We start from the raw sequence: 15,553 nt of genomic DNA, 5'->3' as shown, positions 1-15,553 counted from the left end.
GCAAGGCTGCGTTGCTTGGTGCAGCAGGTTGGTGGAAGAGGCCGGGACATGGGCTCTTGCATGTGGAGGCACTTTAAAGACCAGGCTGGGAGTGGCACATATCTCTGAAACCTAAGAGGCTAGGAAGTGTAGTCCAGCTGTGTGCTCAGGAGGACGAGGAAACAGGTACAGTAAACAGACAGCGGGTCTTTGCCCTGCCTGACGTACTAGTGGGTCTCTGTTTGAAATCACTTTGGATTCTCTCTCTCTCTCTCTCTTTTTTTTTCCCCCAAAGTTCTTCATGTGGATGACTCTGGAGATAGCCGGAGAGAAATTGACCGTGCTTCCCGCTCTGCACAATCTCAGCCTCTTGGGGATGCAAGAGCCCATTCTTGTTGTCCACGGTGCCGATGCCAGGGCCTGCTTCCCAGTAGGGAGAGCGGGCAGGAGGATGCTTGCTCCCCTCCACAGCCCTCCCTAGCAGCTGAGGGGCTGCAGGACAGTTCCGGCCAGCAAGTATCAGCAGAAATCCTTCCAGGCCTTCTCGGAGACCTTCTGCTCTTGGATGAAAAGGCAGGGCTGCTGGTATTTTCTGTCCCCCTTTCTTCCCATGTGCAGTGTGGATTTGATGCTGACAGGCACAGCTGCCTCCTTGTCGTCATGAAGCCACAAACAGAAGGGAAGAGTCACAAGAATGGCAGAGGGAATGGCCCGAACCCTAGGACCGCAGCCTGGAGTCAGGAGCTCTGTCACCGTCAGCCAGGGTCTGTTTGCCCTCCTGCGAACCAGCCACTACCAGACGTAGCAGTATGAGTGTGGGATCCGGGTTCAAGAGAGATTCTGCATAATCCTCAGGGGTGAGAATTCTTTGGGAATGCAAGTCATCCCTCACCCTGTTTGTCTGCTTGAACAGACGCCAAATAATCATTGTGTTCTGCTTCACTTGGGAAGTACCCCAGTGCAATGTTTCCGGAAAGTGACAGGTTTTAGCGCTGGAAGACTGTCTTTGCCATTCGGATTTTTCTCAGCAGCGCATTTCTGTTGTGGCGAGGTGGGATGTGATCTCAGAACTTGGCATCCTGTGTGTGTGCCTGAAGTGGTAATGGCACTTCTTGGCTTTCTTCATCTTACTGCCCCATTTCCTCTGTGTCTTTGTACTGAAGCACATTTATGTTACGGGAATCACCTCATGGTACTTAAAGATCTCTATTTGGGCCACATTGGTTAGAAGATGAACGTCTCTAGGCGCTAGTACCTGAGCATCATATGACCTGAACCAGCCTCCAGTTCCCATCATTCTTGACCAAAATAATACCATCAGGGATTGTCCTACCGCTGCTGCTACTACTCATGATATCCCCTGCCAAGGAATTGGGTAAACGTTGTGATGCGGTAGATGCCTGACTTAGGAAATAAACGTTCAGAGCTCTGTCATGCAGCGACGTGCAGTGTTTTTCCCCTATTCACGAAAACTCTTCCAGATGACAGTTAGCAGGTTTGATACTCTGTATATACTACAGGTGTGCTTCTGTAGAAATATAATACAATGCAGACTCTCCGCTTTCCTCAGTAAATCCATTCCTTTGATTATTCCAGTCAGTTATGATGAGGCCAGTATGCAAACCTGTTTTTCTGAGGCACCCGTGCTTCCAGTGGTCAAGGAGTGATGAAAAATCAAAGCTGGAAGAGGGAAGAGTAACACGGTAAAATCAGACTCTGTATATATTTCAAATTAAAACCCCAGCCATGCAGAAGCAGCCTGCAAAGGATTGGCTGCATAGTCCGTTCCTGTGTCCAGCTGCACGAACGATGGAATTACTAAGCAGGGCCAGAGGGAACCGGGTCAGCCTCGTAGATCAGAAACCAAGGCCGTCGTGTCTCTAGCACCGAACAGTTCAAAGGTACCCGTTTCAGAAGCATTTGTCCATTTTTAAATAATGGAAAACTGGGGCTTTGGTAATTGTTTCTTAAGAAAGAAACTCAGTTAAGTTTAGAATGTGAATTTCCGTCCGTTGAAACTAAGTCATCTTGCTGTTCTGCAGAGTGCGCACAACAGAGAGCGCAGGCCATCAGGTTTTGCTAGATTGAAGACAGTCTTTTGTTATCAGAGTATTGGCCGAATGCGTCCCAAATGGAAGTGGATTACTGGCCCTCGTCCTTCCTGGCTAGTCTGTGGCTCAGCACAGGAGACAGCAAACTAGAGCCTTGCCCCAAATCTGTCCTGCTGCCTGGTTTTGTGTAACCTGTAAGCCCAGAGTTCTTTTTACATTTTTAAATGGCTGCAAAAATGTTAAAAGGCAAGTAATATTTCGTGATACATGAAAACCGTATGAAATTTGAATTTGATGGCCCATAAATAAAGTTTTATTGGAAGACAGGCTTGCTCCTCCATGTGTGCACGGTCTGGGGCTGCTATAAGCATTATGATGGCAGAGTCTATTAGCTGCAACAGACAACGTGCCATCCGCAAAGCTGAAAATATTTACTAACTATCCCTTTCCAGGCAAATTTGCCAACACCTGCTTTAAGTGATGTACTTACCTGTGAGCAGAGGCAAGGAAGGAGAGATTTTGGCCCCTTCTCTCCCAATGAAGTGAGGAACGGTCAGACTGTGTTCCTGCCCTCCAAGCTGCTACAGATCTTAGGGCTACTTTTTGGAGTTCTTTCTCCGCAGCCGGGCCCAACCCTGACTTTTCCTGCCCACCCCACTCGTTCCTCGCAGGTCTGTGCAAGTTCCATAGCGAGGTGTTGGCTAAGGACCATTGCAACCAACCGGTGGTTCTCTGAAGGCTACGAGTCACCTCTAAGATCATTGAGCCGTTGTGTAGCATAGCAGACCCAGGCCTCGTAACATGCCGGCCCCCACTCCACTGTTCTGCGGTCGCAGGATAATTTAGGGATGATGAGGGGAAAGTGGTCTCTCTTTATCTGTTAATTCCTCGGAGGAAGTTCTGTTCAGAATGAATAGTCTTGAAACGTGTAATAAAGTTACCTATCAAGACCACTTTCACAGAGAGATTTAAATGTGATAATAAGAATAAAAGAAAATGAAGTGACATTGAGGGCATCTTCTTTTATAACAGCTCTTGGTCGTGACTGTTAAGCACACTGTAAAATGACTTTTATACATTTATGGATCGAAATGGTTCTGCTGAAATTTTAAGTGTTAACATTGTTCAAACTTCCATTACTAACACCTCTCACATTGCTACAAACGGTTTCATATTTGACATTTTGATCACACTAACCTGGGACATTTTACACTGATGCTTTCGTTTCATACCATAGGAAGGTTCTGCTCATTCCGATTTCAGCTCCTTTCTCTAGGAAGCCAATACATCATGTTTGCACATCTTACCCCGATGCATGCTATAAACCGATGGGCACAGAAGATGTTCTGGAGCGACGGAGGAAGCTCAGATGTTTTGTCAGATTGACATGGGGTAGGAAATACATAGATATTTTTTTCAACCTGTGGCTCCTTCCTTTTCAGATTTTCTTGTTTGCTTTCCTTGAAGCTACTACTTCGCAGACTGCCATTCACAACTGCACCTTATTTTTTTTTATAACGGCCTTACTGAGATATAATTCATATACCAAACAATCACTCATTGAAAGTGTACAACCTAATGGCTTGTAGTATATGCACCGAGTAGAACAGCCATCAACACAATCAATTTTAGGACATTTTTATTACCCCAAAAAGAAAACCTGCACCTCCTAGCTGTCACCTCCCAACATCCCATTCCATCCGCCAGCCTTAGGCCACCACTCATCTCCTGTCTGACTCTATACATTTGCCTCTCTGGGACATTTTGTATAAATAGGATCATGCGATACGTGGTTCTCGCTGACCGGCTTCTTTGACCTTGCATAACGTTTTCAAGGTACACCTTCTTTTTCAGCCCTTTGCTTCTTATTTCTTTCTTATAAGTAGAACATTTTTAAAAGGAACACTTGGCTTGCACAGAAATATCTAACCCATGTAAGCATGTGGGAGCTGTTGGATTCGTGTTCGTGGTCCCCACAGCAGCCAGCAGCGCCTCACGCGTGCTGCTCATTCTTCCAGTGCCTGCCGGGTACATGCCTGGGGGCTTGATAAAGCTGATGCTAGGCACCTGGGCCTTCCCATCTCCCTCAGCATCCCGGTAGGCGCATCGCAAAGAAAGGTGGCCTCATAATAGGATATGCACGAAACTGTGCTGAGGGAGCACCCAGCACCCAGCACCAGAAGCTCAGAAGTCCTTTGTCTTCAAGGTCTTCTCCACCCACTGTGTACCGAGCGCAGGGACATCCTCAGACTGTTCTGGGCTCTCCTCCGCCTCCCAGGTTGGCCGTGTCAGCAGCATCTTTCGTGAGATGGGAGCTTTTGGTGGATGGATAAATGCGGTGTGGTAGATACTTTGCTTATTTCTTCCCAGTTCTCGCAAGAGAGAGTAAAGAGTCTTTTTTTTTTTTTTTAAAGATTTTATTTATTTATTTGTCAGAGAGAGAGAGAGAGAGAGAGCGCGCGCGCACAGGCAGACAGAGTGGCAGAGGGAGAAGCAGGCTCCCCGAGGAGCAAGGAGCCCGATGTGGGACTCGATCCCAGGACGCTGGGATCATGACCTGAGCCGAAGGCAGCCGCTTAACCAACTGAGCCACCCAGGCGTCCCAAGAGTCTTTTTGTTATTAAATGAGTCTTTTGTCGAGTTTCGTCCCGCTTTTGTAAGGCTGACTTTGGATGGGGATAACTCGAGCCGTGCTTTTCATTTTGATGAAATCAAAGTTCATTTCTCCGTCCATGAGGATCGCTTTCCAGTTTGCCAGGACTGGCTCATGGAAACCTGTCTTGCGTGTTCTAATTGTTACCAAATCCAGGGAAATCGTGGCTGGGAGGGAGGGACTGTGAACTTACTGACAAAACTGGACCATTGGCTTTCATTTCATTTCAAGACCTGTCCCCCATTATCACAGAGAATGGAAAGTCGGCTTAAGTTAGCACTAGCTAATTGCTTCCTCAGTTGAAGGCCTAAATGAGTTTTAAAGTGAAATGCGTGTCTCCAAGTGCTAAGTAGCCAACACACAATAGGCAATTGAGATAGCAAAGGGACTAACTCAGAAGAGGTTGTTGTGTTCTCTTCTCTTCCATCTGCCCCCTTCCTCCGCCTCTGTCTCTGCTTTCCTTCCCTCCCACCCTCGCTCCTTCAGATCCTTCTTTTCTTCTCTCTTTTTCCTTTCATTTAACCATTATACATACTACGGGGTTGCGTCTGTAGGCTTTTGCTGGTAATTAAATAAATTATTTTTACACTAACGCAGTCTTGAATTACCAGATGATCATCCTAGGCACTCCAAAGTATAAGAGCCCTTGAAAGCAATATCCACGCATAGATATTCCATAGCACGTCTTACAATCTAAATATTGCTTTTAGTGTAATCGAAGCAGCAAGAGTAGTCACAAGCAGTTGATGGACTATTTTTCAAATTGATTTCAAAAATGTATTTAAGGGGATGATCTTCTAGTCTAGATTACCTATTGATTTTTAATATGAAAAGCTCATTATGTAAGCAGGAACTGCATATAAAAACCTAGCAAACCTTTGCATAAATCCTTTAATTGAATTTCCAGAGCCTGTGGTTCTACTTTTTTTTTTTAATTAAATCTATTTCTTTTTTTAAGTGTTACTGTGTAATTTGCATGCTGTGAAGAGGCCCTGTCCCAGATAAAGTGCCATTGATCCTTATTAAACCTCACCTCTGGGCTTGCTTAAAACTAACTGGAAAAATTAAAGTGTTCATGCCGCAGTGCACTTATAGCTTGTGTGATAGGATTATGGAAAAAATAATAAAACTAATTTCCAGGAGAGAATTTATAATGTGAGATTTTATTTTTTTCAATTTGATAATTAATAGTGAAATCATATCATATATATAAATCATATTTCAGCCTATAAACGGAAATGGCAGTTAGTAAAGATAATATATACTTGATGTAAAACCATCATGTTACGTGCGGATAATCTTTTGGCACTTTAATTTTTTAATTGTAGAAGGGAAGGATTATGAATTCAAGTCCAACACATTAAATGGTGGGTTTCCTTTGAAAAATCTGATTCTTTTACTATGCAGTATATTAGGAGATCTTTAATTTTAGTGTGGGGAAGTATAAAAGATACAGAGAAAGATATTCTGGTTATTTTTGTGCTAAAATGTATGTATTAGAATTACCAGGGGAAAGAAAAATATAAGGGCTGCAATAGGTTTTTCTATTTTTTTAATACCTAACATTTGTTATTTTAAAAGCAATAAAATCCCCTAAAGAAATATTCATAATCAATAAGAACACAAAATATGGAATATATTAACTGAGTTATAAAAATGTTTGTAGTATAGCACAAAATGAAAAACACAGCAAGTTATGTACGGTTTAAAGTGTAATCAATTTTGAGGTTGTATACAAGGATATAAATGATAAACACAAGTAGTAGCATTTTTAGTAAAGGCTGTTACAAAATACGGTATTTATGGCCTATTCCATTCTTTTTATAGCTCATTAATGTAGAAAACAAACACAGTGTATCCATCTTCTCAGACAGCTTAAAATTCCCTTAAATGATATTTTTAAATGGGAATACTGAGCTCATTTGATCTGTTTCTTCTTCAAGCACGTGTGAGTTTGAACAGGCGTATTTACTGGGTTTCCTTTTCATACTCTGGAAGGAAAAAGAGCTGCTCTCCCTTCATGAAACAGGGCTGAATGGAACACCTTTACAGATGGCTTCGTGGTATCCCCCTCCTCTCATAGGACTCCACACCTCCCCATGTCCCTCCCCACCCTGAGAAGAACCTTCATCCCTTCAGAAGCTGCATTAATTCTTCCAGGCCACAAGGGGGCTGTTGAGTTACTGGTTCACTGCACTCGCCAGCAGGAGAGAGTTTTAATGCTGGTTCCAAAGGTGCTCAGTTTCCTGTGGTACCTATGAATATGCACGCAGTGTGTGCTCAGCAATCCACCAGTTCAAACTAGACAGCTGGTTCTGGCGGTGAGGTGTGTTTTTTGCTCTCTTTCTCTCCTTCCCTTGGACAAGTCCTTTCTGAGTAAGCTGAATCTATAATGTCATTAACTTATTTTCAGTATTTCATTTGGTTTTGATGTTTCCATCATGGCCTCTTTTTTTTTTTTTTTCCTTTCATTTTGTCATTCTGTAGAAGTTATTAGCCTGTTATGATCGATGGAGCAAGAGTTTCATGGCTGGAGGAGCCACAAACTTGGGTATCCAGCATTCCTCAAAGCATAAATAGGATTTAGCAATGCTCTATTTGTTTCCAGTAAGGTAAGAGTATTTGGAAAAAAAAGAAAAACAAATCTTGTTAAGAAGGGCAAAGTGTTTGAATTGTTTCCTCTCTCTCTTATTTGGATTAACATACGGCTCAGCACTACATATTTCTATCCGTCCATCCATCCATCCACCATCCATCCATCCATCCACCATCCATCCATCCATCCATCTACCATCAGTCTATCCATGCATCCGTCCACCATTAGTCCATCCAACTATCCATCCATCTACCCACCATCCATCCATCCTTCCACCCACCATCCATCCATCTACCATTAGTCCATCCAACCATCCATCCATCCATCCACCATCCATCCATCCATCCATCCACCATCCATCCACCCACCATTAGTCTATCCAACCATCCATCCATCTATCCATCCACCATCCATCCATCCATCCATCTACCATCAATCTATCCATGCATCCATCCACCATCCATCCATCCATCCATCTATCCACCATCCATCCATCTATCCATCCACCATCCATCCATCCACTATCCGTCCGTCCATCCATCCATCCATCTACCATCAATCTATCCATGCATCCATCCATCCATCCACCATTAGTCCATCCAACCATCCATCCATCTATCCACCATCCATCCATCTATCCATCCACCATCCATCCATCCACTATCCGTCCGTCCATCCATCCATCCATCTACCGTCAATCTATCCATGCATCCATCCATCCATCCACCATTAGTCCATCCAACCATCCATCTATCTACCCACCATCCATCCATCCTTCTACCCACCATCCATCCATCCATCTACCCACCATCCATCCATGTATCCATCCACCATCCATCCATCCATCCATCTACCATCAATCTATCCATCCATCCACCATCCATCCATCCATCCATCTACCCACCATCCATCCATCTATCCATCTACCATCCATCCATCCACCATCCGTCCATCCATCCATCCATCCATCCATCCATCTACCATCAGTCTATCCATGCATCCGTCCATCCATCCACCATTAGTCCATCCAACCATCCATCCATCTACCCACCAGCCATCCATCCTTCGATCCACCATCCATCCATCCACCATCAGTCCATCCAACCATCCATCTACTCACCATCCATCCATCCTACCCACTATTCATCCACCATCTATCCATCCATTCATCCATCATCCACCATCCATCCATCTACCATCCATCTATCCACCCATCCAATATGTATTAAATATTTGCTATGTGTCAGGCACTACTTCAGACATTAGGGATATGAATTTGAATTTGGATCACTCATTGCCTTCAAGACTCTCATTATCTAGTGGAGAAGACAAAGACATATGCTAATAAATTTAACAAAGGGAAACAGAGACCAAACTCAGTGTTGGGCTTACTCACCCTTGGGCCATAACATTCATGATAACATTGAAAGCTATTTTTGCTTATGACTGTAGTTTATTTGGACTTTGTAATTTATAAAACTAACATTACTGTAGAGAAATACTTCTTTGTGGTTTGACAGTATTAAAGAAGATGCTCTACCTAGTAAAAATGGAGATGGCATGTCCTTTTCCCTAGAATAGGTTGACATCAGTCTGGTTACCTCCCAAGAATCATGTGCCATTGTCATAGGAGGGTTGACACAGAGGGCCATCTATAGAACGTGGGTGGTCATCTGCAAGTTGAGGACAGGGGCCAGGGCACCAAATAAAGTGGTGTAAGTATCTGGCCCGGTAACCTGGACAGTGGCCACAGGCAGGTTTCAGAATTCCACACTGGGGAAAAAAAGCCAAGCTGAGATAGGAAAAGCCCAACCAGCACAAATTAGGGGCCTCTAATAATGTTGACCCAAAAGTGCCCCCCAGTCACTGCCCTGTCCTAAAGACAGTATAGTATAGCCAATGACAAAGAAAATGGGGCATGTAAGAAAACTGAGAGGCTTGAAGTGATGATTCTCTTGGCTTCAGAGCCCAGAAGCAGGCTTACTTAATCTTATCCAAAATGTCATATTTTATCTGAGGCAACTGATGGATTACAGGGCTGAGCTACATTTTACAGAGTATCAGAATAGTCAGCCTTTTGGTGTTTCTTTGTCCAGTATGATAGCCCCTAGCCATGTGTGGCTATTTAAATTAAAATTGATTAATTGAAATAAAAAATTCAGTTGCTCAGCCGCACTAGCCACATTTCACATCCTCAGTAGCCACATGTGGTCAGTGGCTGCCATATTCCGTGGTGCTGATACAGAGCCCCCTGCGGGATAGCACTGCTCCAAAGCAGAAGTCTCCAGCATGTGAAGAATGACCCATTAGGGTTCCAAAAGAAACATTACAATTTTTGTTTATCCATTTACTTCCTGTATGTGTTATTAAATGTCTCCATGTGTATGTCAGGTGGTAGGTACTACTGTTTTAGGAGCTTTACATATATTTACATATATCATCCTTTCTAGTATCCTATGAAGTAGTACTATCATCCGTATTTTGAGGACACAGGTGTACTGAGTCAGGAGGTGGTAGAATTGGGATTCCACTCAGGTGGTCCAGCTCCTGGTCCTTCCTCTTAACTGCAGCACAATATGGGCTCTCTGTTAAGAAGATTGATCTTTACAAAAATTACATAGATATGTTGACATGGGTACCTTCCCCAGTCCCCTGATAGGGAGGAGCCAGATGCAAGGCATTCTGAAGTAAGGCTGGCTGTTTTCCTAGGCACGAGATCATGGCGGGGCCTCTGCTCCTTGTGGACTTTCAGCAGTGGAAAATGCATCGTGGTTTCCCCATGTGTGCTTGGCTAAATGGATTGAGACATTAGATTATCTGGTTTGAACTAAAGCATCCATTGCAAAATGAGCAAAAGCTTTAAAAAGATTTCTGCAAAGAGACCTGTATTTGAAGATAATATTTATAATGCAAATACAAGCAAGCATTTAAAAAAAAATGGCATCATTGGTAGTTCAGCTCCTAATATGAGCCCTTCATCTGTTACAAAGTACACACAATGACGATTTGATCAGATCTCAGAAGACATCAATGAAACCCCCAAAATCTACATAAGCACAAAGAGATGTACAATTGCACGCACTGTTTTTAATGATGAGTGTAATTCTTACCCTGTATCATTTCTGGTGATCATAGCTAATAGAAGACTACAAGTTTATGGTTTATAAATAAACACCACAGACATATACTGAAATATCTGTCTTGAATTTTTCCTCCTGGTGAAGGTGCACAATTAAAACAGTTTGAAACCTTTAAGCTTTTAAACGGAATCTGTGGTCTCTGCCTACCTTGGTTTTCACTGTTCATTTGGGTCCTGCTCTGTTTATCCTCTGCTAACTAGAAGAACACCCTTTTAATAGAGTTGAAAATCATGAAATGAAAGGTGTTTTGTAAGAGAAAAAAAGCCATTGATTGAAACAAAGACTCATGGCTTAGAGACTGAACTTTCGATGGGAACTTTGCTGAGTATGCCTTTGTTTATCATTAACTGTGGGAGAGCTCTCCCCACCTTCCACCCCTTAATTTGAAGGTATCCAAACTTTTTAAAAATACATTCTGACACTGGTACATAATTGCACTGAGCCTAGTTGACAGAAGTCTGGAAAATTGCAAAGATAGAGGTTTTCCTTGCGTTCTGGAAATATTCCCCAGAACTTCTTCAAGCATGCCAAATCTTTGGCTCAGGGTAGTGGAATTGTGCATGTGTGTGTGAGGAAGTGTATGTGTGTGTGCATGCGCGCGCGCGTGTGTGTGTGTTGTGAGGTGATAGAATTGTGTCTGTAAAAGCTGTGCAGAAATAACATGTTATCTATGAACCTTTCCTATTCATCTTTCTGGTGCTGGTACTTTAAAATAAAATATATAATTTCTGTGCCAAAAGGGAACCTTCACTTGCCGGGAGATTTCTTAACTCCCTCTGTATCCCTGGTTAATGCTGACCTACCCACCCTGTACATTTCGGTTACCTTTTGTTTCCATATGCTTTTTGAGAGCTTTAAAAACAAATCTGTGTCTCAAGAATAGTAATTTAGAAGCTGCTTGTTACTGCAACGGCCGCTCTGAGAAGTGGGCGGATATGACATATCCGTTTGGATGGACTCATGGAGCAGATGGTGCCATATTTTCTTACGTCATAATTCCGCAATCCCTATCAGTGAAACGGAGGTGAAAGAGGTCACTTGGTTTTTCCAATGTCGAATTGCTCCACAATTTTTTTTTTAATGAATTAACATTTATTGAATGCTTACTGGGGCCCGTGCTAAGTACTTTACATGTAATTTCTTGTCTCCCAGCCACCCTGTGAAGTGGCTGCTATTATTATCTTCACTTGTAACGGTGAAGAAACCGAGGCTCAGAGAGGTTAAGTAATTGACTACGTCATTATGCTGGTCAGTGACAAAGTGCCTGTTTAGCACAACTAGCCCCTGTTAGCACCAAGACTGTTTTCCAGGACCATGTTGTGTGAGAGTGAATGTTCTGACAAAGAGCATGTGTTTCATTTTTCTGGGGAGGCACCCCGTCTTACTCATCTGTTTTGCTGTACCCAGAAAGAGTGCCAGGCCCACAGGAGACATATGGCACTTTCTGCTAAGAGAAAGGCCTGAGAGAGAAAGGGCCATTCATAGATGTTCCTGGAAGTGGGTTGGTGGTGAGCATCCCGGTCTGTGGGAGTGGAAGCTCTGCATGTCAGGGGACCACTTTAGAAAAGGGTAAAACATTTCAGTGCAGAATTTTGGGAGGAGCCCGCGAACTTGAGGGTCGCTGAAGCTTACTCTTGGTTAGCCTCAAGGTTGTGCTGGGGCTGAAATTACACAAAACCAAGATGGAGTTGCCTCTGTTGTGTCAGTGTTTCATTCCTTCTGTTTATTCTACGTTCCCAGGCGTTCAAGTGTCAAAGGCACTTTGATGTTTCTGATTTGGTGTTGAAACCATATGAAAAATGTGCCGTGTTTCTGCATGTCCCCATCTGCGGGAGGGCCCAGCCAGCCCCCAGGAAGTGTGCCTCGGCTTTCAGGGGAAGTCCTCCATCTACAAAGCGGCTTTCTCTGACATGGGAGACTTTGAAAGTGCTTTCCTTTTTACCTGCATCTGGGTAGATTTTTTTTTTTCAGTAGTTTCTTAATGGTCTTTAGTGAAGGAAGTAAGTGGCACTGATCAGTGAAGGTGGACAGTAAGATTTATAATGTATTTGTGCTAGCTGATTGCCAACAGAACCGGCCTTTCCCAGCGGTGCTGTACGTAGACTCGGAAAATCAATAGGGATTAACCTCTGACCTCCTTCACATACTTATACTGTGGGCTGCATCGCTTACCAATATTTCATCTGTTTCACTTAGCCGCTGCTACTTACTCAATAATGTGTGGCCGGTCTCACAAGATAACTAATTAATTTTTTAAAATGCAGCATCACTTGTAACTGTGATAAAATATCACACCTTTGGAAATCAAGCCCTTTTGGTTTATTTATTAAACTCACATTAATTAGTCTTAATTAAACAAACAAAAAAAACAAGGAAGGGAGCGAGCTAAAACTCTAGGGTTTGCTTGGCTCACAAAACCCCCCTTGTGATTTTCAGTAGAGGGACCTTTGTGGCTCTAACAGAGCAGGTGTGCCCTGGTGTGTCATTTAGAACATGGGCCCCTTTTGGGAAAGTTGCTCCTTTTACCTTTTAGACATATACCTATATCTTATATATATTATATAAATAGCATATATAATATATGTCTAAAATGTATATTTTTTTTCCGTGAAAGGGACATTTAAATGTGCCACCTTTTGTCCCCAAGTGCCCTAAAGGGGCATTTGTAGATAAATTGATAAATATGCCACCTTTTGATGAAAAGAACCTGATGTATCATTTTTTCAAAGGAATCAAATTTATTCTATTTGCAAATGTGTGCATAAGTTTGTGTAAAACATATTTGTATGAGCCACCCTCAGTTAAAACTACACATAGGATGAAAAGAGAACGGATTGGTAGTAATACTTTTTTACCTTTCCCTTTAAGCTTTGACATATAATGAAGTGCTCTGCATCTGTCTTAAAAAATTGAGATTGTTGTAGATTTCCTTCATCCAAGACCCTTTTGTTTGCAGGTTTGTTTTTTTTTTTTTTTTTTTTTTTTTTGCAAAGTATACCTATTCCCCAGAGTTTACTTACAGTTTGCTATTGATCCAGCAGCTGGTATTTGAATTGGTCGATGTCCTCTGTAACTTGTTTAAGATACCCTACCTGAGCTATTAGTTTAAATAATGTATTCATAAATTGATTAATCATTACAGTAAGACTTATTAGCTGCATTTATATCTGCGTGTTATCCACAATTGACTTGTACTCTAATAATCACGCATACTTAAGCAGCACTTGGGTTTTACACTACAATTTAATAATTATCAAGTTGGAAAACAATAGTATTTGTGTGCAGTAGTGGAGGCCGGGCTTTAAAGGTTGGGCTTGGTCAGCAGATTGCTACTTTTACTTTCCTTCCGTAAAACAGACAGTCTTCCCCCAAAAAATGACATATAGGAAGCAGACCAACTTCTGTCAGCTTCGAAGGAATGATCGAGTTTGCCAAAGCTGTCCTGGCGTCACAGTTCTGGAAGATGGATGGGGGCAGAGGGAGGAGAATTTGAAGGGATAACACCTTTGTCTCCATTTCTCTAATAGCTGCCTCCTGGGGGGCAGTCTTTCCATGGGCTTTTCAGGGTGCCCGCTCCCCCCATAAAGCTCCTGTGCCTGTAGGAGACTTGGCCCCTGCTCTGCGCCCCCGGTGAGGCTGACCGCCCCAGCACCCCAGCACCCCAGCACAGACGTGCAGAGTAGCAGCTGAGCGGGGCCGCCTTGCTCCCCAGCGTGCCCCACAAAGTAAGCTGGGGCGGCTGCGGGAGGCCTCCATGCAGGTTACCAAGCAGAAAGTAAACAAGTCAGCTGAACACAGGGCTTAGGGCTATATGTACTTTAAAAAATAAATTTTATTGTTTAGAGCAGTTTTAGGCTCAGAGCAAACTTGAGTGGCCTGTGCAGAGAGTTCCCACATAGCCCCCACACACGCACCACCTCCCCCAGCTGCACGCTGTAAGCACACTGTAGCGGTTTTGTTGAACACAGTCCCTTGGGGGTGCGGATGGCAAATGATGACTCTGCATCGGGTCTGCCCAACCGGGCCGTGCCTGACTCCATGGGCAGCCGGTCCCGGGTTTCTCCCTGGGGGGGGGGGGGCGATCCGTTAGGCTCTCTCCACTCCTCCTCCCTGGAAGCCGAGCCCCCTTTCTTCCTCCCATTTGGTTGGAAAGTCATTTTGCCTCGCCGCGTGATTTTTCTACTTCATAAATCCCCCTTCCAAGCATTATTCAACAACCTGCTAAATTAATACATGCCGCGCTCTCCGGCGATGGGGGGCGTCTCGCGGCGCGCTTTGGTTCGGCTGTGCTGAAGGAGCGCTGCCCCCCGGGTGAAGGGCATCTGCCCACCGGCGAGCGGTTGTGCTTCTGACACGGGGCAGCACCTCCGCCTGGGAGCGGCTCCAGATGAGCGAGCAGATTGCCACGGAGCCGCCTCTCCGAGGCTCCCTCTCCCGGCCTGGGGCGTCATCCGCTACTGAGCGCGGGCCTGCGTCCCCCGCCGCTCCTCGCGCCACCCATTCCGCCAGCCTTATTCAGGGTGTCAGCAGGGATCACGTTCCGACACAGGCCAGCGGGCCAGCCGGGAAGGCTTCAGCAGATAAATTATTTACGGTGTTTAATTATCATCGTGCAGATTTCTTAAACTTCGCGGTTACCTAGGAGCCCGGGTAGCCGCCGACAGGAGCTCGTTCAACTTTGAACAAGAGCCGTTTTACTGGAAGACAAAACCCTTTTGTGAATGCGGCTCCCGTGTCCCACGGCTGGGTGGGGGTGAGGGGTCTGTGACGCTGTGCTGGCAAGTGGCTGACACCCGGCTCTCAGGGAGGGCCGCCGGCTCGCATTTCCGGCATTCGCCGCCGACCGCGGGGTATGTGTGCTGTGGGCCGCAGGACGTTACGGGACGTGGAGGCGACACATCCCGTGTTGTTCCGAATTCGCTCTGTGTAGCTACGGTCACTTTGCAGACACTGTGGACGAGACCTCAAGGGCATAGCCAAACAGCCAGGCCCATTGCAGTTCCGCAGAAGTACTGCATTTGGAGTACTTGCCTTTGTTTTCTCCTAGAGCTATTTAATCGTGAGTTTGTGTCATTTAACCTCTGACAGTGGGCGTGTACAGCAGCCAGTTCAGCGGATTCCTGGGGCTGGAGCT

At 44.4% G+C, this 15,553-nt stretch overlaps 1 protein-coding gene across 3 annotated transcripts in view; it reads left to right on the top strand.

The window, feature by feature from the left end:
* WWOX (WW domain containing oxidoreductase) overlaps positions 1–15,553 on the top strand; it is a 940,194-nt gene that overhangs the window by 303,974 nt on the left and 620,667 nt on the right. The window contains exon 9 of one of the 3 annotated variants that reach the window (XM_080829457.1): positions 275–578. The exons of the other annotated variants lie outside the window; for them this stretch is intronic. Within the exon in view, the coding sequence (XP_080685583.1) occupies positions 275–460 (186 nt within the window). The 3' untranslated portion in view covers positions 461–578. Of the gene's footprint in view, positions 1–274; positions 579–15,553 lie in introns of those variants that run through there. 3 annotated transcript variants of the gene reach the window in all.

This window comes from Martes martes (assembly GCF_963455335.1).
Source record: "Martes martes genome assembly, chromosome: 17".
NCBI classification, from domain to species: Eukaryota; Metazoa; Chordata; class Mammalia; order Carnivora; family Mustelidae; genus Martes; species Martes martes.
Note: the sequence above shows the minus strand (reverse complement) of the source record. Positions and strands in the feature narration are given on the sequence as shown.